The sequence below is a fragment of the Diaphorina citri genome, unplaced genomic scaffold (genome assembly GCF_000475195.1).
Source record: "Diaphorina citri unplaced genomic scaffold, Diaci psyllid genome assembly version 1.1 scaffold73, whole genome shotgun sequence".
NCBI classification, from domain to species: Eukaryota; Metazoa; Arthropoda; class Insecta; order Hemiptera; family Psyllidae; genus Diaphorina; species Diaphorina citri.
The window spans coordinates 353,675-373,074 of record NW_007377510.1 but is presented as its reverse complement, the minus strand read 5'-3'; the positions used below and the strand labels follow the sequence as shown (position 1 = coordinate 373,074).

Here is a 19,400-nt window from a genome sequence, read left to right as displayed (position 1 = left end):
CATTTTAGCGAAATGCCATAATACCTACCCATAATATGTGTATACCTACACTTACCTACACTTACACATTACTATCCATTTTGTGGAATGTTTTAAATCTCTCTCTCCCCCCCCTCTCTCTCTCTCTCTCTCTCCCATCTATCTACGAATGTTCACATAGATTTCTCTCCACGTAAAAGTTGCCCTGTACATCCTTTTATGCAGATTCACTAATGGATTCGAAATTTAGGATTATATCTATATGGATTCAATGGATATTTTACCTGTACGTGTACCTATACGTAGACTTACAGATAAACGAATATCCACCACAGTGAAAAACACCGACCCCGTCTGAACACGGGAAAAGGCGAAAAGGAAGAAAAAGGAGGAGGAGGAGGAGGAGGAGAAGGAGAAGAATGTGGGTTTAGGAGCAATATTGTGGCGAGACCAACTACCTATTTATTAACTGATGGTAAATTAAATTAAACCACAAAAGATGACGTTGATGAAAATGGCGTTTAGGAAAAGTTATGACTAAGGGTGTAGGTAGGTGCTGGAGTCTCAGATATCTATATTGTTATTTGTACGTCTGTCTTCAGTCTTCAACTCTTCACACATGTCAGAAATACCCATCAGTACCTCTGTCTTCTCGCACATCAATAAAACAGAACGATTTCAAACAAAAATATTCGTATCTAGTCGAAATAAAACTGCAGAGCGTGTGTGTTTCATTGAATTCTATATATAACATATACAAATGACACAACTTGAAATATGACTTCAAAAGGATTGGAACAAGTTTTGTTGAGGTTTCAGAACTCCGCAATTCGAAGTGCTCTAAAGTACCTACTTGTACTTACATAATAAAATACCTATTCCATATGAGACCTTCCTTGGTTAGACTGCGGGGGTAAAGGGACTTTTCAGTCCTATCCCAGCAGGATAAACAAGGTATGTTATATTCTATGCTATGCTATGCTATGCTATTCTATTCTATTCTATAATGTACTGGACGTCACTTAGCAGTACCTATGTTGGTTGGTGGGTAGGTGGGTACAAGGTACAAGTGAAAGGTAGAAACCTATACATGCGTATACCTAGATTCGCCAAGGATTAGATTTACTGGAATGTAAAAAAAAAAAAGAAAAAAGAAATGTTCTTGTCTGAACCTTAAGAAAGCTGGTGGGTGGGATTGGAATACCTACGTTATAATCTAGGTGCGTATAATAAATCTTGGAAAATATTGAAATGTAACCAATAATTCCATTTGATAAACAACCTTTAACATAAATTCTCATGGAATTTTTATACGGACATTATTATTTATGGAGAAAAATTTCAATTTTCATACCTACCTATGTAGGAAAGAAAATCCCTAGCCTAGACGCAGACTTAGGTCCGTTATCGTTCTGACAAATGTAACCAATAATTCCATTTGATAAACAACCTTTAACATAAATTCTCATGGAATTTTTATACGGACATTATTATTTATGGAGAAAGATTTCAATTTTCATACCTACCTATGTAGGAAAGAAAATCCCTAACCCAGACGCAGACTTTAGTCCGTTATCGTTCTAACATTTTTTAGGATTTTCACTTTCCATTTTCGGTACAAGGTACAAGTGAAAGGTAGAAACCTATACATGCGTATACCTAGATTCGCCAAGGATTAGATTTACTGGAATGTAAAAAAAAAGAAAAAAAGAAATGTTCTTGTCTGAACCTTAAGAAAGCTGGTGGGTGGGATTGGAATACCTACGTCATAATCTACGTATAATAAATCTTGGAAAATATTGAAATGTAACCAATAATTCCATTTGATAAACAACCTTTAACATAAATTCTCATGGAATTTTTATACAGTACTGATTATTTATGGAGAAAGATTTCAATTTTCATACCTACCTATGTAGGAAAGAAAATCCCTGACCTAGACGCAGACCTAAGTCCGTTATCGTTCTGACAGTTTTTTTTTCTTTAGAATTTTCACTTTCCATTTTTTTCCCTTCGTCTTCGTCTTTTTCTTCTTCTTCCTCTTTCTCAGTGTTAAAACCCTTTGATACTGTAATAAAGTATTTCTGAAGAGGCTGAGTGCACCTAGAATTCCAAATTCAGAACCGAAATAAATCGTCTTTGGCTGGAATTGAACCCAGGACCTCCAGAACAGGTCTAATGTAAGTATTGTATACTTGGCCAGTGGCCACAAAAGTCTCTTTGACGACATAATATTAGTATAGATTTACCTATGACGTACCTTATAGCAAAAGGGTAGTCTACTAAATAAAGCACTAATATCTCCTTACTATGTACCTACGTATGAGGGTACTATATAGATTTACCTATGACGTACCTTATAGCAAAAGGGTAGTCTACTAAATAAAGCACTAATATCTCCTTACTATGTACGTATGAGGGTACTATGTAGGTAAGTAGTAGGTACTATGCTCCTTGAACTTTATTACAAAAGTTTACAAAGGAAGGTATGTATTAGGTAGGTAGGCAAAGAGGGAGGTACACAAAAGGCGAATCAGCTTTTCTGGATAAGAACTAATCTGATGATTATGACCAAAGACATTGACATTGGATTGTAAATATGGATTTCCATATATTTATTTAGAATGATAACGATTTTATGGTTTTAAATTTTTATATTAGATGGATTAGAATGATGAGGACTTGATGATATTTTCGAATTATAATTTTATTAGTTTATTAGAAGAAATTTTATTTTTTTTTGCATTGCGGTTGTTCAGCGAGGAAATTTTAATCTCAAACGACCATCAATGTTTTTCCTTCTTTCTTTCTTTCTTTCTCCTCCTTCTTCTTCTTATTTATTTATTGCTACTACCTATTTAATTTGTTTCAAATTTAATTAAAGACTTTCTTATGCCACAATTATTTTTTTGTCTCCTTCCTAGGCGTCATAAACGAACCGCAGACGTCATAAACGAAAAAAAACGTCTACGAACCGCAGGCGTTTTTTTTTTTTTTTTTTTAAATTAAGTATTATTAATTTCTTCTTCTTTCGTTAGGAGCTTTAACAATGTGGTGTCGTGCACCCTTATTAACATAATTTTTAAATGGCTTCAACAGAATTTTTTAATCGAGGGTACAAAAAAATGTACCTACGAGATAATATGAGAGAATTGCACAGAGGGAGGGAGAGAGAGAGAGAAAGTTCATGCAATAGGTATTAGGCTATTAGGTAAAAATTGGAATTTCAACTGTGTTAAGCCTACTAAAATGCTTGTCGAAAATGTCATTCACCACTTTGAAAGGTGCACCTCGATAAATATTATGACTGAGATTCGAACCACCAACCTCCAGAACTGAAGTCCACCCTGCTTGACGACTACACTACTGATGTCGTTAAGAAAATATATGTAGGTACCTTCATACCTACTACACATAATAACCATAAAAACTGCAGCGTTGGTTTACCATCTCCACTAATGACGATATTCTAAGCACTGCAATTGGCAACACACTATTTCCATTTTCTACGAAGTCTTTTAATTCTAACACCAGGGTTATAAAAGGCACCCTGCTTGACGACTACACTACTGATGTCGTTAAGAAAATATATGTAGGTACCTTCATACCTACTACACATAATAACCATAAAAACTACAGCGTTGGTTTACCATCTCCACTAATGACGATATTCTAAGCACTGTAATTATTGGCAACACACTATTTCCATTTTCTACGAAGTCTTTTAATTCTAACACCAGGGTTATAAAAGGCAAAATACTCGAACAAGGTAATTTAGCTTAATTGATAGGGATGAGTAGGTACATGGGAAATCATAATTTTATAATTCGCGGTATTAAAGAAACATTTTCACGAAATGCCATAATACCTACCCATAAAATGTGTATACCTACACTTACACATTACTATCCATTTTGTGGAATGTTTTAAATCTCTCTCTCCCCCCCCGAGGGGGAATTTTTCATGTAAAAATACTAGCGATTATTTTGTAGTGGAGACGCTAACTTACCTCTTTCAGAGATGTGGAGGTGATATAACGAATCTAGGATTCATGACGAAATACATAATTATAACGAATCCATTGCTAATGACGCCAATATAACAAATCCATAGTTCATGAAGCTATATTTATAACGAATCCAGTGTTCATAATGTGATACATAACGAATTCATTGTATAACAAATCCAATGCTCTTGACGCTAAATAGGTATAACGAATCCAGAGTTAATGACGCGATATTTAGTACGAATCCATAACCTCGTAAAAAGCACAAGAAATACTCGGAATTCGAACGGTAAATAATTATTCTTAGCACAAGAAATTTACCTCTTTCAGAGATGTGGAGGTGATATAACGAATCTAGGATTCATGACGAAATACATAATTATAACGAATCCATTGCTAATGACGGCAATATAACAAATCCATAGTTCATGAAGCTATATTTATAACGAATCCAGTGTTCATGATGTGATACATAACGAATCCATTGTTCATGACGCTAAATATAACAAATCCAATGCTATTGACGCTAAATATAACGAATCTAGAGTTAATGACGCGGTATTTAGTACGAATCCATAACCTCGTAAAAAGCACAAGAAATACTCGGAATTCGAACGGTAAATAATTATTTTTAGCACAAAAAATATAGGAAAATGATTAGGAAGGACGTAGAGTTATTGCAAAGCTTCTAATACAGGAATAAGTGTCTGGACTGTTCCCATTTGTTCATCAATAAACTAATCACGAATATAAAATTAAATAATGGTGGATTATAAATTATCATAAGTGGAGTAGATAAGGTACCTTTAAAACTAATTATTTTGGTCGCTTACAAGATGGCCCGGCGAGGACTGTTCCCATTTGTTCATCAATAAACTAATCACGAATAGGTATAAAATTAAATAATGGTGGATTATAAATTATCATAAGTGGAGTAGATAAGGTACTTTTAAAACTAATTATTTTGGTCGCTTACAAGATGGCCCGGCGCGTTGACGCGATTTTCAACAAATTCATTTTAATGAAATCAATTACCGCAAATAATCTTGATTAGGATGGACGATAAACCCATAACCAAACCCATCTTCTTTCAAGAGTTCCAACTATATAGCAGATCAATAATACTACGAGTATTCGGTGACGCGATTTTCAACAAATTCATTTTAATGAAATCAATTACCGCAAATAATCTTGATTAGGATGGACGATAAACCCATAACCAAAATGAAGGTTATACTCTTCTTTCAAGAGTTCTGTGGTAATAGGGGTATAGTCATTAAAGCTTGTCTAATCAACTTTTCATCTTCTTTCAACTAAATGACTCTTGAAGAAGTTCTTCTTTAAACGAACTTTTGACTAAAAGATTGATTATGGGCCTCTCCAAATGAATTCTATGGAAAATCCTCAAACTCACTCTAAAAAGGTCATCTACGGGGCCCACCTAATTAATCAGGGAATTTCTTTCTGTGTTGAACATGTTTTTCCTATTTTTTCCCATTTTTACTCAGTTTACCAAAAATCATTCGGACAAACCATTCGACAGAGATGAAGGAACAATAATTGGACACTTGGACAGACAAAATAGATAGAACTTTCGAGTAACTTGGAGATTACCTACCTAAATCATACTTAGGCGTAACTTGTCCAGATCACATGGTTCTTACCACAGTTTCCATAGCAAAAGGACCACTGTTGTACGCCTACAATTTTTGGATTATTAATTTTTGGATTATCTACCTACTTACTAAAAAGAACATGTAAATTTCAACATTTTTAGACAATCTTTAAAATTTACGTAAAAAATACGAAAAAAACTCGTTGCTGATCGTAAATGCGAAAATATCAATACGCAAGACTTTGCGAGGACAATTCAGACACGAGTCTGATGGAAATATTTTTCCGTGAATTATTTTCCCGTTACAAACGAAAGGGCTCTGTAAAAAGAATTTTGAAGCGCAAGTCCTCGGCATATTTGTAATTTTCTTAGCAAAGTTGAGGCCTTTATCAAACTCTAAAATAATGAAATTCTTAGAACACCCTAGATACATGCCTAATACATGGGTCTTTCCACTATTTTGATACTTAATCAGCAAGAAATGACAGTCTTTTGAATATACAGCATCAGTTCCCAATAGATCACTGAAGTTTGGTATATACTCGAAATCACACTTAGGCGTAACTTGTCCAGATCACATGGTTCTTACCACAGTTTCCATAGCAGAAGGACCACTCTTGTACGCCTACAATTTTGGGATTATTAATTATCTACCTACTTACTAAAAAGAAGATGTAAATTTCAACATATTTAGAAAATCTTCAAATTTACGTAAAAAATACGAAAAAACTCGTTGCTGATCGTAAATGCGAAAATATCAATACGCAAGACTTTGCGAGGACAATTCAGACACGAGTCTGATGGAAATATTTTTCCGTGAATTATTTTCCCGTTACAAACGAAAGGGCTCTGTAAAAAGTAATTTTGAAGCGCAAGTCCTCGGCATATTTGTAATTTTCTTATAGCAAAGTTGAGGCCTTTATCAAACCCTAAAATAATGAAATTCTTAGAACACCCTAGATACATGCCTAATTATAGGGTCTTTCCACTATTTTGATACTTAATCAGCAAGAAACGACAGTCTTTTGAATGCAGCATCAGTTCCCAATAGATCACTGATGTTTGTTATACATTTCACATTCTGGCTGGCTTTTCCCAACTCCATTCAGGTTGGCGGAGGAGAATAGCTCTACCCTTTAACAAAAAGTGAAGTAGTTAATTCGTTTTATATACAACCCAATAGTCAAAATGGACCTTCACAAAGTTACCGAGTCTTCAATCAAGTAGCTTTTCGCCAAATTTTTCAAATACCTAATAGGGTAGATGATTAGGTTTTTCCAGAATTTAAAATTGAAAATCACAAGTGGTTGAAGAGGGTGTTAAATTCAATTCAAATTTAAATACGAGTAGTACCATGGAAATTATTTTCATTTCCCAAAAATCAAAGATTAAAAAAACGTGATGAAATAACAGAATGCGTAGAAATAAGAATGCTAATAATATTGCATGGAAGGAGTTTTTTTTTTCTTTTTTTTTTTGCCCTTTGATTCTTTTTAAAAGGTTTCGTTCGTTTACAAACACTTGTGAACTAAATTGCCACCTATTTAGTGAGAAAACGCCACTTCAAGAACAAGCAGGCGGAAAATACATTACGACCCTCAACTTTCAACGGTATACCACGAGGGAAAAGTTTGTATACATCTCGATATTTTGGTGACAAAACAGTCATTTTATTGTCTGATGGAAGCTCCAGTTAGGGCCGTGGCCTAAACCGGGTCTTAGAATTAGATGAATAACCCGGATAGTAGGGTCCAAAGTCGAGTCTCAGAAAATAAATTCAAATCCTATCCTCCTTCCCTCTCGGATTTTAAGACGATAGGACGATAATAGGTACACTAGATAGACCACAAGATTAATGTAATAATAAAAAAGGTAGGTACCTACAATAGATAGGCCACAGAAATAATTACCAACCCACCCATTTTTATTTTGGTTTCATTAACTCTCATTATTAACCTCTTTCCCTACCTAGCTACTTACCTACATAATTATGAACTTATTCTAAGATTTTAGTGTCAGAAATATTCAATATGTTACAATTTATTTTTCTCACACACTGTACTTCAAGTGGGAACTTCAGACTCTGTGTTGTTTTCACTTTTCTTTCCTCCCTTTTGATTTTTTCTTGCGAAATTTTTTCTGGCGTGCACATTAGGTCATAGTTTTAGACATATTTGGTGTTTCTGCTGATGCTGTAAGGAACTTTTGAATGAGTCATGGTTTTCTTGACTCTTGGGTTTGGAAGTGGATCCCACACTCTGACCTAATGGCCTAATGACTAAAAATCTCGCAGTGGGGATAGTCAGTTGATTAAAAAAAAAAAAAAAAAAAAAACAGCTGTTCACATTAACCGAGAAGAAAATGGCGACTCTATCGTTAACCGAAGTCCAGAGCTTGGTTTAGTATGGCAAGAGGGGAAACGTACACCTGAAAAATGGTTAACGCCCCTCACGTCAATAAACACACTTCCATGTGAGGGTAGGTAGTGACCTTGTCTAAACCGAACTTCGGTTACGGTTTAGTGTTAAATAAAATGCACCATAGGCTGGCGGTGTTGGGGGAAGTGGAGTCACATAGAACACGCTTACCTTGTAAAATAGCTCGGGGGAACCGGGGTCATCTTGGCATCCAAATCCCGTTTGGGCCTCGCGGGCTGCGAGGACCGAACGAACTGAGTTCTGGCTGAGTAGCGTAAGGTAGACGGTCTGCCTCTAATGATAGATCTGGCCTGGGGACAACTTGGCCGTGACCAAGGGGGGAGAACTTTGGCGGCGAGAATTTGCTGAGAGATCACCTTTTCCGTGTGGAAAATGGTTTCGTTGTTGTCGGGTTTGAAATAGGGATGACTGAAACATAAGGATATCGTGACCAAGGGGGGAGAACTTTGGCAGCGAGAATTTGCTGAGAGATCACCTTTTCCGTGTGGAAAATGGTTTCGTTGTTGTCGGGTTTAAAATAGGGATGACTGAAACATAAGGATATCAGGATTGACGGAATAGGACTAGGCTAAGCAAAAAAAAAAAAATAGCTAAAAAGAGAAAGAGTTCTTCAAAATGAACACGCTCGCAAAAAGCTAGGTGAGCATAATATGATTACGCTTAAACGAATGCAAAGTGCCTTTGATTTCCATTAATCACTGATGTTAAAACACCGTGACAACATGACTGACATGTGTCAAAATTTTCAAGTCTCGTCTCGAAATATTTTATTCCTTAAACGAATGCAAAGTGCCTTTGATTTCCATTAATCACTGATGTTAAAACACCGTGACAACATGACTGACATGTGTCAAAATTTTCGAGTCTCATCTCGAAATATTTTATTCAAATTGCACATCTTCATGTGTGGCAACATATTTCCTTCTGAATACTTAATCACACTCTTTATCTCTCTAATGTTAACATGAGGATTGGAAAGTAATGTTCTACTTACTATTCGGGTCCCAACATTTTTTCTGGTTTCACCCACTGGTCATATTCTTGTTCCGTGAGGTATCCTAGTTTCACAGCGGCTTCTTTCAACGTGATTCCTGTCTTGTAAGCATGCTTGGCGATAAATTGACTTTCCGTTCTGTCACAAAGGTCTGGCAGAACATAAATCAACTGTCAAAAGCGAGAGTCCACATTTCTACAGGCTTTTTTTTCAATGGATATAATATTTTCCACATTAGATACCTACTCGTGTATAATAGATATATGATATTTACATGTCTTTATACGTATGTACCTACATATATATGTATGCAGGTACCTACTGTAGGACATAAAGATTCTGTAGTAATAAGTACAAGTATTAAAGTTTGAAAATTAACTGAGTAAATAAAAAATATAAAGTAAAAAAAATAAATAAATAAATAAAAATCTATACTTCTAAATACCTAGATACATACATGAATTGGGTTCGTTTCAAAGTGTTCTTTCAGTTTCTAGACTTTCTAGAAAATACCTATTTTGAACTTTGAAAAGAAACAAATTCTAAAATAATTGTAACTAAGTTTAAATGATTCAATGAAAGAAAAAAGGATGAGAGCAAAGAAAAGAAGAGGAAATTTCAATGTAGGTAAGGTAGAGGTATATTTGTATTATTAGCTAAAATAATAAATTGTAACTAAGTTTAAATGATTCAATGAAAGAAAAAAGAAGGATGAGAGCAAAGAAAAGAAGAATAAATTTCAATATAGGTAAGGTAGAGGTAGATTTGTATTATTAGTGGAGATGTTAATTTTCCACTATGAAAAACCAAGAGGGGGAGGGAGGAGAAAAACTAAATAGAACAAAAATTGAAATAAGTGGAAAGAATTGAAAAAAAGAAGAGAAAAATAAAAGGAGCCAGAAATGAAAAAAAGAAAGGAAATGAATGAGATGAGGGAGAGAGAAAGAGGGGGAATTTTTCATGTAAAAATACTAGCGATTATTTTGTAGTGGAGACGCTAACTTACCTCTTTCAGAGATGTGGAGGTGATATAACGAATCTAGGATTCATGACGAAATACATAATTATAACGAATCCATTGCTAATGACGGCAATATAACAAATCCATAGTTCATGAAGCTATATTTATAACGAATCCAGTGTTCATGATGTGATACCTAACGAATCCATTGTTCATGACGCTAAATATAACAAATCCAATGCTATTGACGCTAAATATAACGAATCCAGAGTTAATGACGCGGTATTTAGTACGAATCCATAACCTCGTAAAAAGCACAAGAAATACTCGGAATTCGAACGGTAAATAATTATTTTTAGCACAAAAAATATAGGAAAATGATTAGGAAGGACGTAGAGTTATTGCAAAGCTTCTAATACAGGAATAAGTGTCTGGACTGTTCCCATTTGTTCATCAATAAACTAATCACGAATATAAAATTAAATAATGGTGGATTATAAATTATCATAAGTGGAGTAGATAAGGTACTTTTAAAACTAATTATTTTGGTCGCTTACAAGATGGCCCGGCGAGGTGACGCGATTTTCAACAAATTCATTTTAATGAAATCAATTACCGCAAATAATCTTGATTAGGATGGACGATAAACCCATAACCAAAATGAAGGTTATACTCTTCTTTCAAGAGTTCCAACTACATAGTAGATCAATAATACTACGAGTATTTCAGTAAAATCCTCAAACTCACTCTAAAAAGGTCATCTACGGGGCTTACCTAATTAATCAGGGAATTTCTTTCTGTGTTGAACATGTTTTTCCCATTTACTCAGTTTACCAAAAATCATTCGGACAAACCATTCGACAGAGATGAAGGAACAATAATTGGACACTTGGACAGACAAAACAGATAGAACTTTCGAGTAACTTGGTTACTTGGAGATTACCTACCTAAATCACACTTAGGCGTAACTTGTCCAGATCACATGGTTCTTACCACAGTTTCCATAGCAGAAGGACCACTCTTGTACGCCTACAATTTTGGGATTATTAATTATCTACCTACTTACTAAAAAGAAGATGTAAATTTCAACATATTTAGAAAATCTTCAAATTTACGTAAAAAATACGAAAAAACTCGTTGCTGATCGTAAATGCGAAAATATCAATACGCAAGACTTTGCGAGGACAATTCAGACACGAGTCTGATGGAAATATTTTTCCGTGAATTATTTTCCCGTTACAAACGAAAGGGCTCTGTAAAAAGTAATTTTGAAGCGCAAGTCCTCGGCATATTTGTAATTTTCTTAGCAAAGTTGAGGCCTTTATCAAACTCTAAAATAATGAAATTCTTAGAACACCCTAGATAGGTACATGCCTAATACATGGGTCTTTCCACTATTTTGATACCTAGTCAGCAAGAAACGACAGTACTTTGAATGCAGCATCAGTTCCCAATAGATCACTGAAGTTTGGTATATACTCGTACCTTTCACATTCTGGCAATCAGCTTCTGCTGGCTTTTCTCAACTCCACTCAGGTTGGCGGAGGAGAAAATAGCTCTACCCTTTAACAAAAAGTGAAGTAGTTAATTCGTTTTATATACAACCCAATAGTCAAAATGGACCTTCACAAAGTTACCGAGTCTTCAATCAAGTAGCTTTTCGCCAAATTTTTCAAATACCTAGGGTAGATGATTAGGTTTTTCAAAAATTTAAAATTGAAAATCACAAGTGGTTGAAGAGGGTGTTAAATTCAATTCAAATTTAAATACGAGTAGTACCTACCATGGAAATTATTTTCATTTCCCAAAAATCAAAGATTAAAAAAACGTGATGAAATAACAGAATGCGTAGAAATAAAAATACTAATAATGTTGCATGGAACGTTTTTTTTTTTTTTTTTGCCCTTTGATTCTTTTTAAAAGGTTTCGTTCGTTTACAAACACTTGTGAACTAAATTGCCACCCATTAAGTGAGAAAACGCCACTTCAAGAATAAGCAGGCGGAAAATACATTACGACCCTCAACTTTCAACGGTATACCACGAGGGAAAAGTTTGGATACATCCCGATATTTTGGTGACAAAAAAGTCATAATTTTGTCTGTTGGAAGCTTAAGGGCTAAACCGTGTCTTACCGGGAATTGGATGAGTAACCCGGATAGTAGGGTTCAAATTCGAATCTCAAGAAAGTAATCTCAGAAAAATATATACCTAGGCCACGAAAAATTACCTTTTTCTTTTATTTCATGAACTGTCATTACTCATTATTGACCTCTTTTGATTTTAGGGTCAGAAATATTTGTTTGTACAATACTTTTCTCGCAGACTGTACTTCAAGTTGGAACTTCAGACTCTGTGTTGTGTTCACACACTTTTCTTTTCTCCCTTTTGATTTTTTCTTGTGGTGTGCACATTAGGTCATAGTTTTAGACAAGGTTGGTGTTTCTACTGTAAGAAAATTTTGAATGAGTCATGGTTTTCTTGACTCTTGGGTTTTGAAGTGTCTCCCACACTCTGACCTAATGGCCTAATGACCTTCTGCTGTTATAGTTACGTAATAGGTTATGTTTCACTAGACTCACTTTGGCGGTCTTTGAGTGGCTTCTATAAGACGTAGGTATACTCGTAGGTAGACATCAGAACTAAGAGAGAGAGAGAGAGAGAGAGAGAGAGAGAGAGAGAGAGATAGAGAGAGAGAGAGAAGGCCTTCTCCGAAGAAAACTCCTGTAAACTAATGTTTACTGCAAATCAAATTCGAAGGAACCGCAAAGAAAATTGCAGTTTCTTTGACCAATAACTAGATTTCCTTCGACCTTCGTTGGAGTAAAGAAAACTTCTGAACGTCTCCATCGAACAAGAGGGGACATCCTGTAGTTACTTATTACTTAGATTAATAATTTAGAAGTATTGCCCTCCCAGGTATTAATCAAAGTTATCATAGCTATGTTCCTAGTACTAGTACCTACTGCGTACATATTCTACGTGCAAACCATTGCAATGGCAATCGATGCTAGGCATTAGGTACCTATTGTACGCCACAGTATAGAGGTAGATACTCTGACTCCTGATGTGACTTAGGTATTCTTCTTCTTCTTCTTCTTCTTGTTCTTCTTCTTCTCCCAGGTATTAATCAAAGTTATCTTAGGTATGTACCTTGTACCTACTGCGTATACCTATTCTACGTGCAAACCATTGCAATGGCAATCGATGCTAGGCATTAGGTACCTACCTATTGTACGCCACAGTATAGGGGTAGATACTCTGACTCCTGATGTGGACTTAGGTACCTAGTACCTCCAATATCTATCTAGCATGTTGTAAAAATTGTGACTCTAATATATTTTACTTGTGTGCTCAGACGACATACACTTGAACAAAAAATATGTAAAAACCAAGTTAGAAGATTTTTATGTTTTTCGCAACTTTACTGCGATAGAAAAATGAAATAATGTTCAATTTCCAATGAACAGTGAACATAAAAGAAAAATGAAATACAAATTCCTGAACACAAGAATATCGAGTCTAGTCTATAAATCTGGAATAAAAATGAAATAAATCTGGAATAATAATAATAACTGTAAAAAAAACTCCTGATTTTCCTGTAGCCTTCCACACACATGTAGGCAAATAAATAAATTGACTTTCCGTTCTGTCACAAAGGTCTGGCAGAAGATAAATCAACTGTCAAAAGCGAGAGTCCACATTTCTACAGGTTTTTTTTTTCAGTGGATATAATATTTTCCACATTAGATACCTACTCGTGTATAATAGATATATGATATTAATTTACATGTCTATATACGTATATACCTACAAATACAGGTACTGTAGGACATAAAGATTCTTTAGTAACAAGTACAAGTATTAAAGTTTGAAAATCAACTGTGTAAATAAGAAAAAAAAATCTACTTCTAAATACCTAGATACATACATGAATTGGGTTCGTTTCAAAGTGTTCTTTCAGTTTCTAGACTTTCTAGAAAATACCTATTTTGAACTTTGAAAAGAAACAAATTCTAAAATAATAAATTGTAACTAAGTTTAAATGATTCAATGAAAGAAAAAAGAAGGATGAGAGCAAAGAAAAGAAGAATAAATTTCAATGTACCTAGGTAAGCTAGAGGTAGATTTGTATTATTAGTGGAGGTGTTAATTTTCCACTATGAAAAACCAAGAGGGGGAGGGAGGAGAAAAACTAAATAGAACAAAAATTGAAATAAGTGGAAAGAATTGAAAAAAAGAAGAGAAAAATAAAAGGAGCCAGAAATGAAAAAAAGAAAGGAAATGAATGAGATGAGGGAGAGAGAAAGAGGGGGAATTTTTCATGTAAAAATACTAGCGATTATTTTGTAGTGGAGACGCTAACTTACCTCTTTCAGAGATGTGGAGGTGATATAACGAATCTAGGATTCATGACGAAATACATAATTATAACGAATCCATTGCTAATGACGGCAATATAACAAATCCATAGTTCATGAAGCTATATTTATAACGAATCCAGTGTTCATGATGTGATACCTAACGAATCCATTGTTCATGACGCTAAATATAACAAATCCAATGCTATTGACGCTAAATATAACGAATCCAGAGTTAATGACGCGGTATTTAGTACGAATCCATAACCTCGTAAAAAGCACAAGAAATACTCGGAATTCGAACGGTAAATAATTATTTTTAGCACAAAAAATATAGGAAAATGATTAGGAAGGACGTAGAGTTATTGCAAAGCTTCTAATACAGGAATAAGTGTCTGGACTGTTCCCATTTGTTCATCAATAAACTAATCACGAATAGGTATAAAATTAAATAATGGTGGATTATAAATTATCATAAGTGGAGTAGATAAGGTACTTTTAAAACTAATTATTTTGGTCGCTTACAAGATGGCCCGGCGCGTTGACGCGATTTTCAACAAATTCATTTTAATGAAATCAATTACCGCAAATAATCTTGATTAGGATGGACGATAAACCCATAACCAAAATGAAGGTTATACTCTTCTTTCAAGAGTTCTAACTACATAGTAGATCAATAATACTACGAGTATTTCAGTAAAATCCTCAAACTCACTCTAAAAAGGTCATCTACGGGGCCCACCTAATTAATCAGGGAATTTCTTTCTGTGTTGAACATGTTTTTCCCATTTTTACTTAGTTTACCAAATTTCATTCGGACAAACCATTCGACAGATATGAAGGAACAATAATTGGACACTTGGACAGACAAAATAGATAGAACTTTCGAGTAACTTGGTTACTTGGAGATTACCTACCTAAATCACACTTAGGCGTAACTTGTCCAGATCACATGGTTCTTACCACAGTTTCCATAGCAGAAGGACCACTCTTGTACGCCTACAATTAATTTGGATTATTAATTATCTACCTACTTACTAAAAAGAAGATGTAAATTTCAACATTTTTAGAAAATCTTCAAATTTACGTAAAAAATACGAAAAAAACTCGTTGCTGATCGTAAATGCGAAAATAACAATACGCAAGACTTTGCGAGGACAAATTCAGACACGAGTCTGACGGAAATATTTTTCCGTTACAAACGAAAGGGCTCTGTAAAAAGTATGTTCTTCTTCACGCCCACCACTTTCTGCCCCATGTTCTTCTTCAAACCCACCACTTTCTGCCCCATGCTCTTCTTCACGCCCACCATTTTCTGCCCCATGTTCTTCTTCAAACCCACCACTTTCTGCCCCATGTTCTTCTTCAAACCCACCACTTTCTGCCCCATGCTCTTCTTCACGCCCACCACTTTCTGCCCCCCAAAAAAATTTACTCCTTTTACATTTTATTGCAACACGTTCATCAACATCTGTGATGTGGTGATGTCCTTGGTCCTTGCCTTCCCCGACAATTCGATCAGCCGTTCTTTTGCATACACCTCCTATACCATCCGGAGCGCCTTTTCCATGGCCTGCTTCCGAGTAATCCACATGAATGCTTTAATATGGGGATATTTTTGCTTGATGAAGAAGTCACCAATCTCGGAACATATTCGTCTTCTAGGAATCTATAGGCTGTAGGCTCAAAGTTGATTAAGTTGATTGAATCTTAGTTTGAAGCTGAAATGAGATAAAACGTGAAATAATAAACAGAGTTCTAGGTATTTATTATTTGACGAGATTTCGTCGTCCGAATTTGTTTGTCTGTTTCGTGACACCTCTTGAACGGATGGTCTTACATAAAATTGATTAGTCTAATGTCAGTAGGGGAACACTGGGCAAAACGGTACATCGGGGCAAAACGCCCTTTTTAGGAGCTAGGAAGTGCTGAGCTCTCTTGGATGGACTAGGAACTATTCCTGCAAGTGTTATCTTTGTTTTGATCTTTTATCTTTTGTTTTCGAAGAGTACGGAGGTTTTTTCGATTTCACGAGTGCTTGATGCAATTTCACGAGTGATTGATACAATGCCTGACGCTTTGGGGCAAAATGGTTTATACCGTCTGGGGCAGAATGGTACCCTATACCCTAATGGGAGAATGGTTCCCCAAGGTCCATTCTGCCCCAAGGTATTTTGTGGATGCTCCTGAACGGGTGCTCCTGATAGTGAATGGTAGTCCCAAGACCAGCCACTCACTATCAGGTAGACCTGACAGATACACCTGATCAGGTCCAAATGATACCTAATGAGCACACACACTATCAGCTAGACCGCTGAAAAGGATAAGCACATGCACTATCAGCTATACAGGTACCTACAACTGAAAAGGTCTGTCTATTAGGTCTATGTGACATTTGACAGGTACAGCTGAAAAGGTCCGTCTGTCAGGTCTGCCTGATATGATGAGCAGCAAGATAGATGCCTAAAAGGAGAAAGATATTCATAGAGGAATGATGTTCAGCGGGCAAAAAGGGAGGGAGGGAGAGAGACGAGAGAGAAAAAAAGAGGCAAAAATATGTAGATACGTCTCAGATTTTAGGGTCAGAAATATTTGTTTGTACAATACTTTCCTCGCAGACTGTACTTCAAGTGGGAACTTCAGACTCTGTGTTGTGTTCACACACTTTTCTTTTCTCCCTTTTGATTTTTTCTTGCGAAATTTTCTTCTGGCGTGCACATTAGGTCATAGTTTTAGACAAGGTTGGTGTTTCAGCTGTTTCACATTAGGAAGTTTTGAATGATGTAAGGAACTTTCGAATGAGTCATGGTTTTCTTGACTCTTGGGTTTTGAAGTGGATCCCACACTCTGACCTAATGGCCTAATGACCTTCTGCTGTTATAGTTTCACTAGACTCACTTCAGCGGCATTTGAGTGACTTTTATAAGACATATGGGTAGACATAAGAAAGCCTGGCTGGGGAACTTTAAACAGGGAGTATACCAGCCTGAAATTTCCCTTGCTAAAGAATTAGCAAAGGTTGAGTGCGAAGGGTATCCACTCGTAAAAATTTTGTAGCCGAAACCAAATGCCAGATCGAAGTAATCACCCTAGCTAGGGGTGATTGAGAGGCTGACGAAAAACGCCGACTGAACACGGGAAAAGGCGAAGAAAAAGAAGAAAATGTATACATGAGAACTAGGAGGAAGAGAGAGAGAGAAGGCCTTCTTCGAAGAAAACTCCTGTAAACTAATGTTTACTGCAAATCAAATTCGAAGGAACCGCAAAGAAAATTGCAGTTTCTTTGAACAATAACTAGATTTCGTTCGACCTTCGTTTGAGTAAAGAAAACTTCAGTGAACGTCTCCATCGAACAAGAGGATAGAAAAACAAGCACGTGTATCCCTACAGTGAAAACAAAACGAAATGTACCTACAACTGTACAGAAGGCAAAAAATAGAAAGAGGGAGAAAAACAAGAAAAAATAGATGAGCAGCAAGATAGATGCCTAAAAGGAGAAAGATATTCATAGAGGAATGATGTTCAGCGGGCAAAAAGGGAGGGAGGGAGAGAGATGAGAGAGAAAAAAGAGGCAAAAAAAGAAGAAAGAGGACCGAGCGAGCGAGTGACAGACACCGAAGCGAATACAATAGTCCGTCCCTTATACCTTTTTATTACTATTGTAATAATAAAGGGAGGATAGAAAAACAAGCACGTGTATCCCTACAGTGAAAACAAAACGAAATGTACCTACAACTGTACAGAAGGCAAAAAATAGAAAGAGGGAGAAAAACAAGAAAAAATAGATGAGCAGCAAGATAGATGCCTAAAAGGAGAAAGATATTCATAGAGGAATGATGTTCAGCGGGCAAAAAGGGAGGGAGGAAGAGAGAAAAAAAGAGGCAAAAAAAAAGAAGAAGAAAGAGAAGATCTATAGAAAAGACAGTTGAAGGGGAGAAGGAATTGAAGGAGAGGCACAGAAGAAGGGAAGGGTGAAATAGGGAGGAAAGGAAGGCGAAGAGAAGGAGAAAGAGAGAACAGAGGGAGAGGAGAAAAAAGGAAGGGAAGGAGAGAGAGGAGAGAAAAAAGAGAAGAGAGAAAGATGGAGAGGAGGCAAAGAAGGATTGGGGGAGAGAGAGATAAGGAAGAGGGAAGAGAGGGAGAGAGCAGGGAAGAAGAGAGATGGTTTAATGAAATGGTGGTTCCCAGTGACACTCCATCAATCATAAGATCTATAGAAAAGACAGTTGAAGGGGAGAAGGAATTGAAGGAGAGGCACAGAAGAAGGGAAGGGTGAAATAGGGAGGAAAGGAAGACGAAGAGAAGGAGAAAAAGAGAACAGAGGGAGAGGAGAAAAAAGGAAGGGAAGGAGAGAGAGGAGAGAAAAAAGAGAAGAGAGACAGATGGAGAGGAGGCAAAGAAGGATTGGGGGAGAGAGAGATAAGGAAGAGGGAAGAGAGGGAGAGAGCAGGGAAGAAGAGAGAGAGATGGTTTAATGAAATGGTGGTTTCCAGTGACACTCCATCAATCACTCCTGGGTATTTACTCGTATATTATTTTGAACAAAACGTGTAAAATTTTAATAACTAGAGCGTCATCCAAAGGTAAAATATTAAGGTAAGAGAGACATTACAACCAAAATGAGTTTTCATAGTGAATAGCTTCCAAGTGACCTAAAAGGTCCAAAAAACACAACCCCGACTAGGCCAGCTATTTCGGCTCAATGAGGATTGAGGCGATGAAGAGAATTTTTTCTCTTTATTTTTTACCTTCCTTCGCATTGGTTTGGCCTTAAGGCCCGACCATAGAGCCATGAATAGGACTGAAGAGCCCAGCTGTAATCTGGTCATATTCTCGAACAGGCTTGAATACCGTAACTCGGCTGTGATTGAATCCACGCCCTCCTGATTACCAGACAAGAGTCTTCACTACCGAGGCAGGGTCTCTAACTTGAAGAGGATCCACCCCTGGACATTAGGTAGGAACCTAAGTTTGAACGCCCCTACAGAGTACTTCGGGGAAAAATGTACAGTAGGTATCTTTTGTACCCAATTAACGAAAGATCCCA

The 19,400-nt window shown here is 36.2% G+C and overlaps 2 protein-coding genes across 2 annotated transcripts in view; both read right to left on the bottom strand.

Moving 5' to 3' along the window:
* The window catches only part of LOC103521202 (pyrokinin-1 receptor-like), a 164,828-nt gene extending 160,737 nt beyond the window's left edge, over positions 1-4,091 (bottom strand). Inside the window, exon 1 of the mRNA XM_026832068.1 lies at positions 3,989-4,091. The gene's annotated coding sequence lies outside the window, so the exon portion shown is untranslated. The remainder of the gene's footprint in view (positions 1-3,988) is intronic.
* Positions 4,092-8,184: 4,093 nt separating this feature from the next.
* LOC103521173 lies at positions 8,185-10,998 on the bottom strand. The gene is made up of 5 exons (XM_017448795.1): positions 10,987-10,998; positions 10,039-10,071; positions 9,033-9,202; positions 8,470-8,565; positions 8,185-8,350 (listed from the first exon to the last, which is right to left on the bottom strand). The coding sequence occupies exons 1-5, from the start codon at positions 10,996-10,998 to the stop codon at positions 8,185-8,187; spliced, it is 477 nt and encodes a 158-aa protein (XP_017304284.1).
* Between the last annotated feature and the right edge of the window lie 8,402 nt (positions 10,999-19,400).

Bases quoted from the DNA above. Each gene is read 5' to 3' on its own strand.
- LOC103521173 (XM_017448795.1), bottom strand. The intron at 9,203-10,038 runs GTAAGTTAGCGT...CGCTTTTGACAG, and splicing joins CCTCCACATCTCTGAAAGAG to TTGATTTATGTTCTGCCAGA. The intron at 8,351-8,469 runs GTCACGATATCC...TCTCCCCCCTTG, and splicing joins GCCAAAGTTCTCCCCCCTTG to GTCACGGCCAAGTTGTCCCC.